Genomic DNA, 21,540 nt, shown 5'->3' on the forward strand with positions numbered 1-21,540 from the left:
GTCGCCAAGGGGCAGCATGTAGATGAGAAATAGGAGGGGGCCAAGGATAGATCCTTGGGGGACACCAGAGGTAATGATTCGGGAGCAGGAACAGAAGCCGTTGCAGGTGATTCTCTGGCTACGATTAGATAGCTAAGTATGGAACCAGGCGAGTGCAGTCCCACCCAGCTGGACGATGGTGGAGAGGCGTTGGAGAAGGATAGAGTGGTCAACTGTGTCAAAGCCTGCAGACAAGTTACGGGTGAGGAGAAATAATTTACATTTCTCACAGTCACAAAGGATGTCATTTGTAACTTTGATGAGAGCCATTTCGGTACTGTGGCGGGGCTGAAACCTGATTGGAGCGATTCAAACATGGTGTCGCGGGAAAGATGGGCACGGATTTGGGAGGAGACAACACCTTCAAAGACTTTGCAGAGGAAAGGGAGGTTGGAGATGGAGCGGTAGTTTGCAATGACAGGGGGGTCAAAGGCTGTTTTATTGAGGACAGGGAGGGGGGACAGAGAACCGTTAACAATGTCAGCTAACAAGCCAAAAGGCCGGCCCCTTATCCTGAGACTATGTGCCCTAGTTCTAGACTCCCCAGCCAGGGGGAACAATCTCTCAGCATTTATCCTGTCAATCCCCCTCAGAATCTTATATGTTTCATTCTTCTAAACTCCAGAGAGTATAGGCCCAATCTACTCAATCTCTCCTCATAGGACAACCCTCTCATCCCAGGGATCAATCTAGTGAACCTTCGTTGCACCGCCTCTAAGGCAAGTATATCCTTCCTCAAATAAAGAGACCAAAACTGTGCAAAGTACTCCAGGTGTGGTCTCACCAGAGCCCTGTACAACTGTAGCAAGACTTCCTTACTCTTGTACTCCAATCCTCTAGCAATCAAGGCCAACAAGTCATTTGCCTTCCTAATTGCTTGCTGTACCTGCATGCTAACTCTCTGAACACCAACATTTAATAGATGCTCACCATTTAAAAAATATTGGCCCTGAATTTGCGATCGGAGGCTTCCCGCGGGGAAATTCCTCCAATCCGCAAATAAAATGCAGGGTGACAATGCCTGGGAATTAAACATACCAGGTTATTTAACAATCGGGAAGGACAGGCAGGAAGGAAGGGGAGGTGGGGTGGCTATGTTAATAAAGGAAGGAATCACTGTAATACAGAGAAATGATATTGGGTCAAAAGATCAGGATAATGAAACAGTTTGGGTGGAGATAAGGAATAATAAGGGGAAAAAAACACTAGTGGGCGTAGTCTATAGGCCTCCGAACAGTCGCAACTCGGTTGGACGGAGTTATCAATCAGGAAATAGTTGAGGCTTGTAATAAGGGAACATCTATAATTATGGGGGATTTTAACTATCATATTAATTGGACAAATCAAATTGGGCAGGGCTGCCTTGAGGATGAGTTCATTGAGTGTATTAGGGATGGGTTTCTTGAGCAGTATGTAACTGAACCGACCAGGGGGCAAGCAACCTTAGATCTGGTCCTGTGTAATGAGACAGGATTAATTAAAAATATCCTAGTAAAGGATCCCCTTGGAATGAGTGACCATAACATGGTTGAATTCCATATTCAATTAGAGGGTGAGGAGGTTGTATCTCAAACAAGCGTGCTAAGCTTGAATAAAGGAGACTATGAAGGTATGAGAGCGGAATTGAGTAAAGTGGATTGGGAAAATAGATTAAAGGGTAAGACGATACATGATCAGTGGTGTACATTTAAGGAGTTATTTTACAACTTCCAAAAAAAGTATATTCCACTGAGAAAAAAAGGGTGTAAAAGAAAAGACAGCCATCCGTGGCTAAGTAAAGAAATTAAGGATAGTATTCGACTAAAAACAAGGGCATATAAGGTAGCCAAATCTAGTGGGAGGATAGCGGATTGGGAAAACTTTAAAAGACAGCAAAAAATAACAAAAAGATTGATTAAGAAAGGGAAGATAGATTATGAAAGTAAATTAGCAAAAAATATATAAACAGATAGTAAGAGTTTTTATAGTTATATAAAAAGAAAAAGGGTGGCTAAAGTAAATGTTGGTCCCTTAGAGGATGAGACCGGGAAATTAATGGTGGGAAATATGGAGATGGCAAAAACACTGAATGAATATTTTGTATCAGTCTTTACAGTAGAGGACACCAAGAATATCCCAACACTGGACAAGCAGGGGGCTATAGGTGGGGAGGAGATAAACACGATCAAAATCACTAAGGAAGTGGTACTCGGTAAAATAATGGGACTCAAGGCGGATAAATCGCCTGGACCTGATGGCTTACATCCTAGGATCTTGAGGGAAGTGGCGGTAGGGATTGTGGATGCATTGGTAATAATCTTCCAAAACTCCCTGGACTCAGCAAAGGTCCCGGCAGACTGGAAAACTGCTAATGTAACACCCTTATTTAAAAAGGGCAGTAGACAGAAGGCTGGAAACTATAGACCGGTTAGCCTAACATCTGTGGTAGGTAAAATTTTGGAGCCCATTATTAAGGAGACAGTAACAGGACATTTGGATAATCATAATTTAATAAGACAAAGTCAGCATGGTTTTATGAAGGGGAAGTCATGTTTGACAAATTTGCTGGAGTTCTTTGAGGAAGTAACATATAGGGTGGATAAAGGTGAACCAGTGGACGTAGTGTATTTAGACTTCCAAAAGGCATTTGACAAGGTGCCACACAAAAGATTATTGCTTAAGATAAAAAATCACGGGATTGGGGGTAATATTCTGGCATGGATAGAGGATTGGCTATCTAACAGAAGGCAGAGAGTTGGGATAAATGGTTCATTCTCAGACTGGCAATCAGTAACCAGTGGTGTTCCGCAGGGGTCAGTGCTGGGTCCCCAACTTTTTACAATCTATATTAGCGATTTGGAGGGGACCGAGTGTAACATATCAAAGTTTGCAGATGATACTAAGATGGGAGGGAAAGTAGTGAGTGAGGAGGACATAAAAAACCTGCAAGGGGACATAGACAGGCTAAGTAAGTGGGCAGAGATTTGGCAGATGGAATGCAATACTGGAAAGTGTGAGGTTATGCACTTTGGCAGGAAAAATCGTAGAGCAAGTTATTATCTTAATGGCAAGAAACTGGAAAGTACTGAAGTACAAAGGGATCTGGGGGTCCTGGTGCACGAAACTCAAAAGGTTAGTATGCAGGTGCAGCAAGTGATTAAGAAGGCCAATGGAATGTTGGCTTTCATTGCTAGGGGGATAGAATATAAAAATAGGGAGGTATTGCTTCAGTTGTACAAGGTATTGGTGAGACCGCACCTGGAATACTGCATACAGTTTTGGTGTCCATACTTAAGACATACTTTGCTCTCGAGTCAGTACAAAGAAGGTTCACTCGGTTAATCCCGGGGATGAGGGGATGGACATATGAGGAGAGGTTGAGTAGATTGGGACTCTACTCATTGGAGTTCAGAAGAATGAGAGGCGATCTTATTGAAACATATAAGATTGTGAAGGGGTTGGATCAGGTGGATGCGGGGAGGATGTTCCCGATGATGGGTGAAACTAGAACTAGGGGGCATAGTCTTAGAATAAGGGGCTGCTCTTTCAAAACTGAGATGAGGAGGAACTACTTCACTCAGAGGGTGGTAGGTCCATGGAATATGCTGCCCCAAAAAGCTGTCGAAGCTACATCATTACATAAATTTAAAACAGAAATAGACAGTTTCCTAGAAGAAAAGGGAATTAAGGGTTACGGGGAGCGGGCAGGAATTTGGACATGAGTCTAGGTTCGGATCGGTCATGGCCCTGTGGGTAGCGGAGCGGGCCCAGGGGCCGTGTAGCCTGATCCTGCTCCTGTTTCGTGTGTCTAATTCTGTTAGATTCAGGAGATAGTCCTGTCATAGTGGATTGGCGGTTAGGATCAGATCAGCCGTGATCTTATTGAATGGCGGAGCAGGCTCGAGGGGTCAATTGGCCTACTCCTGCTCCTATTTCCTATGTTCTTATGTACCTGGTGGTCCAGGAGGTACGGAGACTCGCGGTCCTGGGCCTCTCCGGGTACCCACAGGTAAAGTTCCATGTATCTCAGGGGCACACGCGGTTCGCAAATGCCCCTGGGATCATGTGGGCCGGCCCAATGAATGAAAGAAGGGAATCCCCATTCATGCATATAGGGATTCCATGTGTACGGAAATCTTATAAGCATGAATGGGAATACCCCAGAAAATACATCTGCACAACAAATACATTTAAAAAAAATCACATTTAAAATTAATTAAAATGCCATTTAATTAACTATCTAAAACAAAAATTTATTTTTTTGAAAAATAATTTAAAATGTTTTAAAGGGGCTAAAAATAAACTTACCTTATACAGGTTTTTTAATGTATAAATGATTGACAATTTTTTTTTTTTTTTTTTTTAAACTCTTACGCTGGTAAAAGCAGGCCTTCAGGCGTAAGAATTTCAGGGGCATTCGCTCGGCAGAAGTCTCCGCCCGCACATGCCTTTTTCCCTGAAATGCGGATGATCTGTACGTGCCCGTAGGGGCCGCAAATTATGGCCAGTTCTGTTTTTCTAGTCTTCCTACTAAAGTGAATAACCTCACATTATACTCCATCTGCCACCTTATTGCCCACTCACTTAACCTGTCTATATCCCTTTGCAGGCTCTTTGCATCCTCCTCACATCTTATTTTTCCACCTAGCTTTGTACTGTCAACAAACTTGGATACATTGCACTCGGTCCCTTCATCTAAGTCATTGATATAGATTGTAAATGGCTGAGTCCCAAGCACTGATCCTTGCGGCACCCCACTGGTTACAACCCACCAATCTGAAACTGACCCGTTCATCCCTACTCTCTGTTTGTCAACCAATCCTTTATCCATGCTAATACATTACCCCCAACCCCATGTGCCCTTATCTTGCTCAACAACCTTTTATGTGGCACCTTATCAAATGCCTTTTGGAAATCCAAATATACTACATCCACTGGTTCCCCTTTATCTACCCTGCTAGTTACATCTTGATGTCAGGCTAACTGACCTGTAGTTCCCTGTTTTCTCTCTCCCTCCTTTCTTGAATAGCAGTGTTACATTTGCTACCTTCCAATCCTCTGGGACCGTTCCTGAATCTACAAAATTTTAGAAGATCACTACCAATGTATCCACTATCTCTGCAGCCACCTCTTTTAGAACCCTAGGATGTAGACCGTCAGGTCCAGGGGATTTGTCAGCTTTTAGTCCCATTAGTTTCTCAAGTAATTTTCTCTACTGATATTAATTACTTTAAGTTCCTCTCTCTCATTAGCCCCTTCGTTCCCCACTATTTTTGGTATACTTTTTGTGTCTTCTTCTGTGAAGACAGATAAAACATATTTGTTTAAAGTCTCTGCCATTCCCTTGTTCCCCAATATAATTTCTCATATCTCAGCCTCTAAGGGACCGACGCTTACTTTTGCTGCTCTCTTCCCTTTTTCCATACTTGTAGAAGCTCTTACAATCTGTTCTTATATTTCTTGCTAATTTATTCTCATATATTCTATTTATCAATTTTTTGGCCATCCTTTGCTGGTTTCTAAAGCTCTCCCAATCCTCAGGCTTACTGCTATTCTTTGCAACATTATAAGCCTCTTTTTTTAAGCTAATACTATCCATAACTTCTTTAGTTAGCCACAGATGGATCACTTTTCCCGAGGAATTTTTATTTCTCAATGGAATGTATATTCGTTGAGAATTTTGAAATATTTCTTTAAATGATTGCCACTGCTTATCTACTGCCATACATTTTAGTCTAATTCCCCAAGCTATCTTAGCCAACTAGTCCTTCATACCTACGTAATTGGCTTTGTTTAAGTTTAAGACTCTAATGTCGGACTTAAGAATGTCACTTTCAAACTCGATGTGAAATTCCAGCATATTATGATCACTCTTCCCTAGAGAATCCTTTACTATAAGATTACTAATTAACCCAGTCTCATTACACAAAACAAGATCTAAAACAGCCTGTTCCCTGGTTGGTTCCATGATGTACTGTTCAGAAGGCATTCGATAAGGTGCCATACAAGAGGTTATTAAACAAAATTAGGGCTCATGGGATTGGGGGTAATATACTAACAGGGACTAAGGATTGGTTACCAGAGAGAAAACAGAGAGTAGGAATAAAAGGGTAATTTTTGGGTTGGCAGGCTGTAACTAGTGGGGTACCGCAAGGATCAGTGAATGGGCCTCAGCTATTCACAATCTACATCAATGATTTGGATGAGAGGACCAAATGTAATATATCCAAGTTTGCTGATGATACAAAGCTGGGTGGGAATGTATGTTGTGAGGAGGATGCAAGGAGGCTTCAAGGAGATATAGACAGGCTAAGTGAGTGGGCAAGAACATGACAAATGGAATATAATGTGGAAAAATGTGAAGTTATCCATTTTGGTAGCAAAAATAGAAAAGCAGAGTATTTTTTAAATGGTGGAGATTGGGAAATGTTAGTGTTCAGAGGGACCTGGGTGTCCTTGTATACAAATCATTGAAAGTTAACATGCAGGTACAGCAAGCAATTAGGAAAGCATATGGTATGTTGACTTTTATTACAAGAGAATTTGAGTACAAGAGTAAAGACGTCTTACTGCAATTATATAGGGCCCTGGTGAGACCACACCTGGAGTATTGTGTACAGTTTTGGTCTCCTTACCTAAGGATATACTTGCCAAGCCAAGCCAAGCGCAAACAGCGGAAGGTGCGCACGTCAACCCAAGCACCCCACCCACCCGCTCTTTCAACCACCGTCTGCCCCACCTGTGACAGAGACTGTAGGTCCCACATTGGACTCATCAGTCACCTGAGAACTCATCTTTGGTGTGGAAGCAAGTCATCCTCGGTTCCAAGGGACTGCTGAAGAAGAGATACTTGCCATAGAGGGAATGCAACAAAGGTTCACCAGACTGGCTCCTGGAATGGGGGGATTGTCCTATGAGGAGAGATTGAGTAGACTATGCCTATATCCTCTAGAGTTTAGAAGAATGAGAGGTGATCTCATTGAAACATACAAAATTCTTACAGGGCTTGACCAGGTAGATGCAGAGAGGATGTTTCCCCTGGCTGGGGAGTCTAGAATCAGGAGTCACAGTCTCAGAATAAAGGGTCAGCCATTTAGGGCTGAGAGGAGGAGAAATTTCTTCACTCAGAGGGTGGTGAATCTTTGGAATTCTCTACCCCAGAGGGATGTGGAGGCTGAGTCGTTGAGTACATTCAAGACAGAGATCGATAGATTTTTGAATATTAAGGGAATCAAGGGATATGGGGATAGTGCAGGAAAGTGGAGATGAGGTAAAAGATCAGCCATGATCTTAGTGAATGGCAGAGCAGGCTCAAAGGGCCAAATGGCCGACTCCTGCTCCTATTTCTTATGTTCTTATGTTCTTGAGTGTTTCTTATGAAAATTAACTGCATCCTATTAATTAAATACCTTGGGCCGGATTTTCCGATCAGGGGCTTCCTGCGTGCGAATGCCTCCGATTGGGAAAAATCTACGCACTTATCTGCTGGCTCTGTAGGTCCCGAGACTTCCGATCCTGGGCCTCTCCTGGTCCGCGCGCGCAGAGGCCCAGGTATCCCAGGGGCGCACGCAGTTCGCAAGCATCCCTGGGATCACGTGGGCCATGGGGAACCAATCAAAGAAGGGAATCCCCCTGCACATTTTTGACAGATCTCTACGCATAGATCTGTCAAAAGTATGAATGGGGATCACATTTAAAAAGTTAAACATTAAATAATTTTTTTTAAATCACGTATTTAAAATTACATTAAATTAAATATTTTAAACAAAAATTAAATTTTTTGTAAAAATAATTAAAGTTTTTTTTATGGGGCTAAAAATAAACGTACCTTTTTAAAAGTATTTTTAAATTATATAAATGAGTGAAAAAAAATTATGTTTTAATTTTTTTAAACTTGTATGCTGGTAAAAGCAGGCCTTACGCCGCATTTACCAGGCGTAAGATTTTTAAAGGTTTTCAGCGGGCGGAGGTTGTGCAGAAAGCGGAACTCTCCACCTGCAGAGGCCCTTCTCCCCCCAGGCAGGCGGAGGATCTGTCAAAATTCTTGACAGATCAGAAATGCCGGGTTTTAGCGCATGCGCTTCGCATGCCTGAAACCAGCACTTGTGAGGCACCTTTGGGTGCGTACACACCCATGGGGGGCTGGAATATCCGGCCCATTATTAAGTTTAGTTGGAAGACTTGACGAAAAGGAAGAGCTATCATTTGATTTCATTCATTTTAGCAATAAGTGTTTTTTGCAAGCTTTAGGGCCTGGGTTACCATGACAATTGAGTACTCAGGCTGCATGCCATATAACCAAAGGAGTGGAATTAGTTGTCGATGTCTGCAGGAAAGTTCAGGTTTTAAATCCAGAAATTGAAGCAGCTGGTTTTTGTTAACAACTGCAAAATTGAAAAATATAAACAGAAAATGAAGTCTGAAGCTCAGAAACAAAGCTGAAATATTATTCTGTATTGTGAATGAATGTGTGTTGACCTTTACTCTAGTATAGACCTGCACTGCATGACAAAATGAATTAACCACTGAACCAAAGCCCTCATGTTTGTAAATTCACTGGCAGACCAGGCTTATGCAACAGTTGATGGCAGTAATGAGATCAGCTCGATACATCTGTCCCCTAATCACTAACTTGCTCACTGGTTGGTTTTACCACTGTAAAATAATTGAGAAGTTTGGAGTTCATTCATCCGCAAATGAAATAGCCACTATTTTTTTTAAAATGTCCTTGGAATAGCTACTTTAACTAAATTCCTATTTTACAATATTGTGATAAGATTTGCTTTTTCACGAAAAGTGGCTTCCTTTAAACGGATAGAAAATTTTATGAAACTAGAAAACAGGACTCTATTATAGTGAAAACAACAATATTTATATAAGGAATACACTCTAGAATTGAGATATTAAAAACATAAGTAAACATCAACCCTGCCTGCCTTTCTTTGTCAGATGCCTTTTGACCCATTGTGCTTTTCCTTCATTTTGCTTTTACTTTGGATTTCCAAGATTCATGGGGGGGAAAAATTCGGTATCGCCCCATATGGGGCGCCATTACTGGCGGTGCTCAAAGTTTAGCGCCTAGCGCTAATTATCGCCTCCGACAGCAAAATTGGCTTTTATCGCCCTTGGAGGTGATTGGAGCGCTAAATCAGGCACTACACAACTCTCTTAAGGCGCTAAGGCCGAGGAGCGAGGCGCTACCTCAGAGGGCGGGCGCAGCGCAGGTGCTGTCAGTTAGCGATTGAACACAAGACACACTGGCACCAGTCAGTTCTTAAAGGGGAGGGTCAATCTTGCTCTGCAGCCACAACCTGCTCACTGGAGCCTTGAATCTCGGCCTGGGCAGAGCTGTGGCTAAATCTAGCAGCCAGACACTATGGAAAGAGCCAGGGAGCGAGCACAGCACTTCTGCAAGCGGGCTTTGGAAGCTCTGGTTCGCGGGGTGGAGCACAGAAGGTCCATTCTGTACCCAGAGAGTGGCAGGAGGTCTTTGCCACGCGAGTACAGAAGAGTGTGGAGGGAGGTGGCTCAGAGAGTGTCCTCAAGCAGCATGGTGCCTAGGACCCATGTGCAATGTAGGAAAAAGTTCAACGACCTCACTCGGGTCGTCAGGGTGAGTGCCTTTTTTTCAAAACCTCTTCATCCCTCCCATCTCAACCTCACTTTATGGCCAGAGGGTCTTGACAGCCCCAATGCCCAACACTCATCCAACACCTATGGCCCTTTCATCAAACACACTTTTCATACAGTAAGGGCTATTCAACCATGGGAGGCATTTCAGGCAAGATTATGGCTGCATACAGTAAGGGCTATTCAACCATGGGAGGCATTTCAGGCAAGATCATGGCTGCATATTTACTCAGACGCCGTCCTTTTTCTTGCAGGCCAAGCTGTCTCATAATAGGAGACAGCAGCAACGGACTGGTGGAGGGCGGCCTCACCTTCAAGCCCTCAGCGATCTTGAGGAGCGCGTCCACAGGATTGTGGCAAGCCGGGTGATTGGTCCCGTCACCACTGGAGTCGTCGACCCCGTTCTGGACAGCAATGGTAAGGTCATCACCTTTTGGTCCTCTCTCCTTCCACTTGTTCCTCACAACAGCAGCCTTTGACACTTTCAATCCAAATCACTAAATCGCTGCACTCATGCCTCCCTTGCTGCCACCCTGTCCTCACGCTAAAGCCACTCTTGTACCTCCCTGCTTTCAGATGGTGATTCACCAGGTGAGGAGACGGGCCCTCAAGCTGCCAGTGAGAGTGAAGCTGAAGGCGAGGAGGAAGAGGAAGCCAGACCATCAGCGCCACCCTCTACCGAGGCAGCCCATGCCCATACTGGGGAGACGCCTTCCCTGGAGGGGAGCAGGGGGGAATGGTCTGATGAGGGTGAAGCTCCAGGACCCAGCGGGCTGCAGCAATGCGAGGGGGGTAGGGAAGCTCGGGGGCCTTCTCCCCGGAGGGAGAGTATGGCCTCGAGTCCTGCTGCACTGGACGCAGATGAGGAGCGGGTTCTCGCTGAAATGAGCGCCCAGGCGGAGCAAAGGCACACTGAGCTCATGGCTGCAGTGGCAAGGATTCCCGAATCCATTGAATCACTGGCAAGGAGTGTGGAGCACTTCGCTGTAGCACAGGCGGCTGCCACGCAAATGCTAAGTGCTGCAATGCAGTCAGTGGCTGGTCTCATGCAGACGCAGATTGAGGCCACACGAGCACTGACTGCTGCCACCCTCGCTGAATCGGGCAGAGTTCCCCGGGGCTCTCACCGCGCCGCAGCAGGCCAGCAATCTGTGCTCCATCAGACTGCTTCGGATGCTGAAGTGCTGCCCCATGGGAGTGCCAGTATGTCGGTCGAGCAGGGAGTTGCTGTCTCCTCTCTCAAGATGGCAGCATTCCTGCTGCCACCACTGGCACTTCTCCACTGCAGTTGCCACCACCTGTAGGACAGACTGCTGCCACCCATGCAGAGTTGGTGCAGTCAGCAGCCGGGCCCTCCAGGCCCAGAGCTGGTCCAGGCCGTCCCTCAAGGGCATCTGCAGTCTCAGTTTCTGACACTCAGTAGCCTTCCCCCAGCCTTGCTCCAGCCACTGGGGTCCCATTACAGAGGAGCTGCAGGGTGGGAAGGGGGGAATTTCACAAGGGAAGCAGATCACCCTCGAAGGGCAAAAAGTAGGAGGTGTGGCAAAATGTTTTTCATTGTTTTATTGAAGGCCGAGGTCCGTGGTCAAATTTTTTTTTTTTTTTTTTTTTTTTACTGTTTTGGACATTGTCTCCAGGTTGTGAGAGCCAGTTATGTGAATGACTGCTTTTTTTTGTGTTTCTTTCTATTACTTTGTCATGCGGAAATGAGACACACAGAGTTTGTGAAATAAAGAAGTGTCTGTATTCAAAATGTACATGTTTGGTCTTTGCACTCATTGTTGCCTTGGCCGGCTTAGGGGTTGCGGGATGGTTTCATTCAGGTTGTTTGAATGGCAGAAGCTATTCCCTCAGAGGGGGCCTAGAAGCGACTTACTATGAGCCTTTGACGGACGGCCCTTCCACTTTGTGCCTCCCTACCGCCTTGGTGCTGCTGATGATCATCCTCCTCATCTTCCTCCTCCTCTGCTGGTGCTCCTCTGGTGGCATTGGATGGGTCCTGAGGATTGCAAGGTTATGCAGCATGCAGCACACAACAACGAAGTGGGAGACTCGCTCAGGCGAGTACTGCAGGGCTCCTCCAGATTGGTCCAGACAGTGGAACCGTTGCTTGAGCACGCCAATTGTGTGCTCAACGATGTTCCTGGTAGCTTGATGGCTCTCATTGTATCGTAGCTCAGCAGGGATGCTGGGCGAATGCAGCGGTGTCATCAGCCAGGTGCACAGAGGATATCCCTTGTCCCCGAGAAGCCAACCTCCTGGGTGATGCGGTGCCTGGAAAAGGTCTGCCACAGAAGTCTGGCGCAGGATGAAGGCATCGTGCCTGCTGCCTGGAAAGTGGGCATTGACAGCGAGTATCAGCTGTCTGTGGTCACAGACCAACTGGACGTTTAAGGAATGGAGGCTCTTTCGGTTGCGGAAATCCTCGGCATTCTCTTGCGGCGTCCGCAAAGCCACATGCATGCAGTCAATGGCGCCCTGCACCATGGGGAAGCCCGCTATCATCGCAAAGCCCATTGCACGTTCTTTCTGCTTGTCCGGGGTCATGGGGAAAGAGATGTACTCTCGTCTCCTTTTAAAGAAGGCAATTGTTACCTGACGGATGCAGCAATGCACCACGAACTGGGAGATATTGGTGATGTCCCCAGTAGCTGATTGAAATGAGCCGGTGGCATAAAAGTTGAGAGCCACTGTTATCTTTACTGCCACTGACAGAGACGTCCTGCTCCTCAGTTGAGGCTGCAGATCTGGCTGAAGCAGGTGGCAGAGCTCAGTGACCACCTCCTTGCTGAATCGCAGCCTTCGCAAACACTGCTCCTCAGACATATTAATGTAGGAGAACTGTTGGCGAAAAACCCTGGGAGGGTAAGGTCTCCTGTACCGAGGCCTGTTGGCCCTCCTCCATCTGGCCATGATTGCCGCTCTCTCTCTCTGTGTCCTCCGAATGTGATGGAGAAGGAAGACGTTCCCATTCATTGCAGCCCCCATAGTATCTGGGCAATCAAATTTATGAAGGTCAAAAAGCAAAGTACCTGCAAAGTTATGGTCAGAAGCCAAAACTACCTCAGACAGCGTTGACTCAATGCAGAAGTCTCTCTTTCTCTCTTTGTCTCTCTCCAAATCTCTCTCTCTCAGAACAAGTGGTGCAAAAATGGCTACCACACAAAAGCCAGGAAGAGGCCCCCTTTAAATAGCGCCCCCCCAGCCCCACAGCGACTGGGAAGTGTTCCAGTCAACCTGTCGCTGGTAGCGCCAGGCGGAAAGGAGGGGGGCGCCATTGAATTTCCAGTCCGGGGTGCCCCAAGGGCGTTGCACTCTCGAATGACATCAAGATCTGCGTGCGCAGGAGATCGGGCGGTATTGTTTAGTGCCGCCGCAAAATGTCCGGTCAATTTCGCGAGAGGCGCAGATATCGCCACGCCTGGGCGCTAGTTGGTTTGCGCCCCACTTAGCACCCTCTTAAGGTGCTAACGGGTGGCGCTACCAACTGAATTTTTCCCCCATGGTTTTCTATCTCTACCTTGTAGTAAGTGTACTTTAAATTGAATCATAGTCAATTTCTTGTTTATGTTATTAGAAAGAAACTGATCATGCCAAAGCTTTCAACTTATTGCCATTTTCATTATTTTTATTACTTCTTTAAAAAATTAGCTATTTTCCTGTTCCTGAGGTTTCCTGCAACACTTGCCTGCCATGTGAGCAGGTAACATGATCCCAAGCTTCTTCCTAAGTTACTCTAGAACTAATTGCCAGAAAGTATACAAGTGGACGGGAGACTTGGGTGGTTTGTCTGGCAACTTTCCCTCGCTACCTGCGGGCAAGTGCCTGGCTTTTACTCAATGCCTCTCCCTAATAGTATAACATTAGGGTCCCTTCATTCTGTTGAGAATAAAATCACGGCATTTTCAATTAATTCAACAGCAAAATGTAAATGGTGCTTACAGAAAACTGAAATTGATAGGGAGGTATTATAATGCAGTGTTTCCATCCTCAACTTCCTCTAACATATGAACATACAAGAGGAAGAGCAAGAGCAAGAAAAGATCATCAGGCCCAATTGCTAATGGAAATTCTGCTGGGAGACTACGATGAATACATAATGACCCTGTCTCAGGAAACTGTGGCAGTGTCGGGGCAACGGGTAGAAGGCCTACACCTCTGGGCCCATGGTCAGGAAAATCCAGCCCGAAGGCTCCAAACCGTTTACTGGCAACCTGTTCATTATATGATTAATCATTTTCACTTGATTATTTGTGAGCATACGAATAATTTCAATTGAATGGAATATTTATAATTACATTTAAGCACCAGTGGAAGGCCAAATCTCAGTCAATGCTGTTACTTTGTGAAGTCATGACAACAAATTATTAGTTCTGTCTTAACTTCTTTGACAACACTTCTAAGTTGCCTAAATCGAATAACTGCCCAAAAATACATGCCACCCTAAAAAATGTAGTCATACCTGGCTAGAGCTGGTGTAGCCATATCACTCTGGACGCCGATTGCCATGGGAATTCCGCCACATCGTATGTTTCCCAGCTCTTCCGCCACTGCTATATTGTAGCTGAAATCCAAACCAAGCCCACCATATTCTGGGAAAAGAAAGGAAAACTTTACAGTCTTTCTAGCTGTATCGATGGCCATTAAGCCCAACATATCATTTCTGTGTGGTTAGCAAACAGTTGGAGACAACTCCACTTTAGATGCAGCATTTATTCTTTAAATTACAAGATCACAAGATTTTATAGCTGGGGAAGGCCCATCTTAGCTCATCCAACAAGAATGATGGATGGTCAGGTTAATCATAGAATTGTTACAGCACAGAAGGAGGCCATTGAGCCCATCGAGTCTGCACCAGCTCTTTCGAAGAGCAATCCAGTCAGTCCCACTCCCCCGCTCTTTCCCCATATCCTTGCACTTTTTTCTCCTTCAAGTATTTATCCAATTCCCTTTTGAAAGCTACTATTGAATTTGTATCCACCACCCTATCCTAACCATTCATTGTGTAAAAATGTTATACCTCATGTTGCCTCTGGTTCTTTTGCCAATCACCTTAAATCTGTGCCCTCTCATTATTGACCCCTCAGCCATTGAAAACAGTTTCTCTTTATTTACTCGATATAAATCCTTCATGATTTTAAAGAACCTCTATCACATCTTCCCTGCTCCAAGGAGAACAGCGCCAGCTTCCTCTAGTCTATCCACGTAACTGTATTCCCTCATCACTGGAACTATCCTAGTAAATCTCTTCTGTACTCTCTCCAAAGCCTTCATGTCCTTCCTAAAGTGTGGTGTCCAGAATTGGACACAATACTCCAGCTAGGGTTGACCTAATGTTTTATATAGATTTAGCATAACTTCCTGGCTATTGTAATTTATGCCTATATTTATAAAGCCCAGGATCCCATATGCTTTATTAACTGCTTTGTTAACCTATCCTGCCACCTTCAAAGATTTGTGCACCCCCAGGTCTCTCTCTTCTTGCACCCCCTTTGAAATTGGACCATTTAGTGTGTATGGTCTCTCCTCATTCTTCCTATCAAAATGTATCACCTCACACTCCTCTGCACTGAATTTCATCTGCCATGTGTCCGTCCATTCCACCAGCCTGTCTACGTCGTCTTGAGGTTTATTACTATCTTCCTTACTGTTTACTACACTTCTAAGTGTCAGCTGCAAATTTCAAACTTGTGCCCTGTACCCCCAAGTCTAAGTCATTAATGTCTATCAAAAACAGCTGTGGTCCTATTACTGAACCTTGGGGAATGCCACTGTTTACCTCTCTCCAGTCCAAAAGACAGCCATTCACCACAGCTCTGTTTTCTTTCCCTTACCCAATTTTGTATCCAAGCTGCAACTGCCCCTTTCATCCCATGGGCTTCACATTTGCTAACAAGCTTAATGTGATAATTTACCAAACACCTTTTGAAAGTCCATATACACAACATCAACTGTACTGCCCTCATCCACCCTCTCCGTTACCCCATCAAAAAACTCAAATCAAGTTAGTCAAACACGATTTGCCCTTAACAAATCCTTGCTGGCTCTCCTTTATTAGTCCATGCTTTCCTACATCACAACAGTGACTACACTTCAAAAAGCTGTAAAACGCTTTGGGACGCCCGGTGGTCGTGAAAGGCACTATAGATATGGTTGTGGTTGAAGGTCAATCATCACAGCCCCAGGACATCGCTGCAGGAGTTCCTCAGGGCAGTGTCCTAGGCCCAACCATCTTCAGCTGCTTCATCAATGACGTTCCCTCCAACATAAGGTCAGAAATGGGGATGTTCGCTGATGACTGCACAGTGTTCAGCGCCATTCACAACTCCTCAGAAAATGAAGCACTCCATGCCCGCATGCAACAAGACCGGGACGACGTTCAGGTTTGGGCTGATAAGTGGCAGGTAACATTCGCGCCACAGAAGTGCCAGGCATTGACTATCTCCAACAAGCGGGAGTCTAACCACCTCCCCTTGAAATTCAAAGGCATTACCATCGCCGAATCCCCCACCATCAACATTCTGGGGGTCACCATTGACCAGAAACTTAACTGGACCAGCCACATAAATATTGTGGCAACAAGAGCAGGTCAGAGGCTGGGTATTCTGCGGCGAGTGTCTCACCTCCTGACTCCCCAAAGCTTTTCCACCATCTACAAGGCACACATCAGGAGTGTGATGAAATACTCTCCACTTGCCTGGATGAGTGCAGCTCTAACAACACTCAAGAAGATCGACACCATCCAGGACAAAGCAGCCCGCTTGATTGGCATGCCATCCACCATCTTAAACATTCACTCCCTCCACCACCAACATACCGTGGCTGCAGTGTGTACCATCTACAAGATGCACTGCAGCAACTCGCCAAGGCTCCTTCGGCAGCACCTCCCAAACCCGCGACCTCTACCACCTAGAAGGACAAGGGCAGCAGGCGCATGGGAACACCACCACCTCCAAGTTCCCCTCCAAGTCACACACCATCCTGACTTAGAAGTATATCGCCAATCCTTCATCGTCGCTGTCAAAATCTTGAAACTCCCTACCTAACGGCACTGTGGGAGTACTTTCACCACACGGACTGCAGCAGTTCAAGAAGGCGGCTCACCACCACCTTCTCAAGAGCAATTAGGGATGGGCAATAAATGCTGGCCTTGGCAGCGACGCCCACATCCCACAAATGAATAAAAATAAATAAATGCAAGTCTTACTTTCATGCTTGTCCAAGTGGCTGTTAATTTTTTCCCAGATTATTGTTTCTAAAAGCTTCCCCACCACCGATGTTAAACCGACTGGCCTGTAATTGCCAGTTTTATCCTTCTCCTCCTTTTTGAACAAGGTTGTAACATTTGCAATCCTCCAGTCCTTTGGCACCGCCCCTGTATCTAAGGAGGATTGGAAAATTGTGGCCAGCACCTCCACAATTTCTACCCTTACTTCCCTCAGTAACCTAATCAGGCAAGATCTTTTCTGAATCCATGATGATTGTTGTTTATTAGATTATTACACTGGTAATCTTCACACTTACTCTTGATAATTGGTTTCCTACCCAGTATTGAAGTAAGTTTATGGAGTCTGTAGTTGCCGAGATCTGTTGTGTCACATATAGCGACAAGACTTTGAAGAAGGAGCAGGAGATGGGTAAGCAAGAGACCTGGAAGCAGCGCAGTGTTTGTACAACACTTATCCTTCCTTCCATTTCCATCTTATTCGTACATTCACTGAAACCAAAGAATGTTTTGAACAGCAGGTCCCCGACAGCATTATAGACAAAGGCTGCAGCCAACTAAGTTGTAACGTGAACAAGTTGGTAACACGGTTTTGTACGTACAGCAGGAGAAACTGAGGTAGCTCCCAACCATGCAACTCACAGCACATCATGTCACTCATAGTGACCCTGGCAAGCAGAGCACCAATACACCCATCCAAGGGATTTAGAAAGTAAGCCTGAGTAGAGTACACAGTGCGAACAGAGAACAAGTGAGCAGAAGCAGGTGCCATAGAAGCAGAAGGAAACTGTCTGGGGAGTCAGACTGCATTAATCCACAGATGATGAGGACAGGAATTTTGATCTCTGGAGCTCTGCTTTTAAAAGGATGCTTTGAGCATGAAAGATGTTTGGAGTCATTGAGGGGTGGGCCTACCTGCTTTCCTCACATGGTGGCTAGCTTGAAGGATTCTACAAATCACGTGTGTCATTTCTAATGAGTGAGATTAAACATTCTGTAGTCTACCTTGGAGTGTATGGCAATTCCAGGGATATCTGTAGTGGAGCCTCCCACAGGAGGGGCCCTGCTCACCATCATTGCACCTCTCATGAATGCTCAGACTGCTACCACAAAGGCCTTGAGCTGCACTGTCAGATCCTCCATGGGGTAGATTGTTGAGTGAATGGACAAGGCCATTACTGGTGCTGGGGTTTGCCATCTGCAGATTAGCTGGTAGTGACATAGAGGATGAGTGCAGAGGCAGGCATGAACTGGCAGTACATGATGCTGTTATCTCTCCTAATGACAACATACCATTTTGCCACTCCCCTCTGATGACTTCACATGGGTGAGCAAGTAGGCAGCACAGCTGTATAAGTATTGTAACCGATAGCTGGACATCTCAGGCCTGTACTCAGAGATTAAATGCCACCTTAATCTGAGGAGTCTCTCAGAAACACAGCTGCCAGCAGCCTCACAGGCTCCAGGAACAGAGGCTGGAATTTTCCCACTGTTGGGCATGTAGGTTTGGAGGCAGATCAGCAGTAAAAATTGGCGAAATTGCGAGCCCGTCAGGAACTCGCCGCCTTGCGCATTTAACTTGTGCACGTTTCCTAGCGCGTCTTGGACCCAAATGGCAGAGGTGGTCGACTTAATTAATTAAAGTAATTAAGTGCTTGTTATGAGATCCTTAACAGGGTTTTTAACCAGAGCTTTTGATTTTTACTGGATGACCATGGGAATCACGCAGCTCGGGAATCTCGTGTCAACGTGAGGCGGAAGCTCAGTGGCCATTGTGCGAGGTCATTAATGGTGAGCATAGAAATCCAAATAAATACTCCCACATGTTATCTTATTACTTGCCTATGGGAAAGGCTCTTGCTGACTCCATTTTGTGCACAGATTTAGGTGGCTAGAGTTTGCAAGTCTTTTCTACAACCTCGGAAGCCACTCTCACCACATTGCTAATAACTATCACAACATTAACAGATTGGTCCTCTGATCTCTACTTGACCTGCCATCTATGACATCAGCATGGGTGCCGTTTATACTGTCTCACCTTGGTTCTCAGAAATGGACCAAGATAAGCTCCACCACCAGCAGCAGCAACACCACCACCAATCCTCTCCTCAATGACCTGATGCTCCACAAGACAGAGGGCATCAGCGCAGGGCTGCACCGCACCAGAGACGATACCCCCAACACAGATTATACAGGCACAGGATGAGCTTCCTCAACATGACTGAGCAGCAGTGCCAAAGGAGGCTCAGGCTATCGTGCCAGGTCGTCGCAGACATTTGCAGTTTACTGGAGCAAGAGCTGCAGCCCAGAGGACCTGGTGGACACTTCTTACCAGTGGTAGTCAAAGTCACCACCGTCCTCAATTTCTTCATACCAGGCTCCTTCCATGGATCTGCAGCAGACATTTGCGGCATCTCGCAGTTGGCCACCTACAGATGCATCAGAGGTCACCAATACCATGTTTAACAAGGCAGGCAATTATGTGAACTTTGTCACTGATGAAGCCAGTGTTACTGAGCGGGTGCTCGGCTTTGCTGCGCTGGTTTGCTTCCCACGGATGCAAGGCATAATGGACTGTACACGTGTGGCCATCAGAGCACCCCCACATCACTCTGGAGTGTTTGTGAACCGCAAGGGCTTCAACTCCCTCACTGTGCAGCTGGTCTTCAATCATAGGAAGATCATCATGCATGGTGTGCCAAATTCCATGGCAGCTGTCATGACTCTTTCGTGCTGTGCCAGTCCACCCTCCCTCAGCTCTTCGCACCACCAAACAGACATACTGGCTGGCTGCTTGGAGAAAGGGGCTATCCACTAAAGATGCGGCTCACGACACCCTTGAGGAGGCCAAGCAATGAGGCCGAGGAGTGTTATAATGAAAGCCACATGTCCACCAGATGTGTCATTGTGAAAACAATAGGCATGCTCAAGATGCGCTTCAGATGCCTCGACAGATCTGGAGGAGCCCTTCCAATACACATCAGCCAGGGTCTCCAGAATCGCCGTCGTATGCTGCGCGCTGCACAACATAGCACAGCAGCAAGGATTAGAGCTGTATGAGGAGCAAGGGGAGGAGGAGGAGGAGGAAACCGAGGGCCAGATGGCACCAGCAGCGGAGCACATTGCTGCCAGGGATGGCCTCATCATGGCCAGATTTAGTTAACTTCCTGCAATGCACCCATATGGCTGCCACATGCTTTGTCAAGCTCCCCCCTGACTCCACAACAACACCATAAAGCATTTCTACGATGACCAAGCCATTCCTTTCACACTGACCCCCATTGCTAGAGGGTACGTAATGTCTCACCATTCACTCCAACTCACAAAGCCACTTCTAAGGCAGCAGACAAAAATGGGCATGACTGGAAAGTGGTGAAAATAAATACTTTTATGTGTGTGATAACAGTAACGGGACCTTAACACTAACACTTCTTTATATAACAATGTGCATATCCTTATGCAATTAGGATTGTGACATTTTTCTTATACACACGCTTCTACGAGGTGCAACCCCTGTGGCTTCAGCAGAGGTAGAGGCAGGCTGCTCACTTCCCTGCTGCGACTACACTGACACTTTTGGCGGATGTCCTCTGGGTTTTGGAGTCTGTGAGAGCCCCGCTGAAGACTGCTCCTCCTGCGACTGTGCAGGGGCAGACTCGGCCATCGCAATCCGAGGAAGCATCTGGGGCTCTGACTGAGGGGGAGAAGTGAGAGCGCTTTGAGAGTAGCCCCCACTTCCATGTCCCCACTCAGCATCATCCCTCTCATGGGCTACCCGCACTTCCCTACTAGCAAGGAGCTGGAGAGCAAAGGTTTTCTGTGATGGAGACAGGGACCTTGTTATACCCGTGCTCCATTGTTCTTGATGCGTAGACAGGTCCCCGGTCTCCAAAATCCAACATTGGTTAGTAGCAAATAATGGGGGCAGGGCGGAATGCTGTAAAATAAAGATATCATGACTGCTGCTGTATAAGTGGCCACTGTGCAGATCATCACAAACAAGCTGTACGACGATGGAGTAGAAGCCCTTGAGGTTCCTGTATGAGGTACTCCTGTGAGCCAGAGCATATTAGGTTATATGCAAGCCATCAATGACAACCTGAACTTCCTACCATTTCAAATAATCCTCCTCTTATTTTTCTCTCTTGACCATGAGAAAAGTGATGTGATTGCTAGCTCTTGTAAACAACAGATGTTAGTGATGCCCCTGCTACCAACTTGCAAAGAGCCCAAAACAAAATAGTTCAGGGCTCGCTGTACCTTGGCACTAACAGCAAGGTACCTACCCTGGGGTTCAGCTGGAGGCCCTCCTGCAGCATGTTGCACTACCTCCCTGGTCAACTCAAGTCCATGCATGAATTGTTCCACCATGACAATATATGTACCTTTGCAGGCTAACGTTGACAGAGGCCCTCCTCCTATGGAAAAGCCTTTCTTCCCATGCATTCAAATGTTCTTCCTCCAAGTAATATTCGCACTGGTATTCCAAAGGATTCCAAACAGGCTTGCTAAAAATGCCCTTGATACACAGTGCAGCATGTCCCCTCACAAGCACTAGCAGAAACGACCGTACAATTTGAAATGGAAGTTGTTAGCTGTTACTTTAAATAGTTTTCAACCAAATGGCATAGCCTAGCAACTCTGAATGTCAACTTATATGGGCAGTC

General features: G+C 46.0%; 1 protein-coding gene across 1 annotated transcript in view; it reads right to left on the reverse strand.

Annotated features, from left to right (window-relative positions):
* LOC147117355 (putative acyl-CoA dehydrogenase 6) overlaps positions 1-21,540 on the reverse strand; it is a 103,023-nt gene that overhangs the window by 34,801 nt on the left and 46,682 nt on the right. Inside the window, exon 2 of the mRNA XM_085988284.1 lies at positions 14,111-14,240. Within this exon, the coding sequence (XP_085844410.1) occupies positions 14,111-14,240 (130 nt within the window). The remainder of the gene's footprint in view (positions 1-14,110; positions 14,241-21,540) is intronic.

This window comes from Somniosus microcephalus, chromosome 5, assembly GCF_052327205.1.
Source record: "Somniosus microcephalus isolate GS21.2 chromosome 5, FLI_Smic_1.0, whole genome shotgun sequence".
Taxonomy (NCBI): Eukaryota; Metazoa; Chordata; class Chondrichthyes; order Squaliformes; family Somniosidae; genus Somniosus; species Somniosus microcephalus.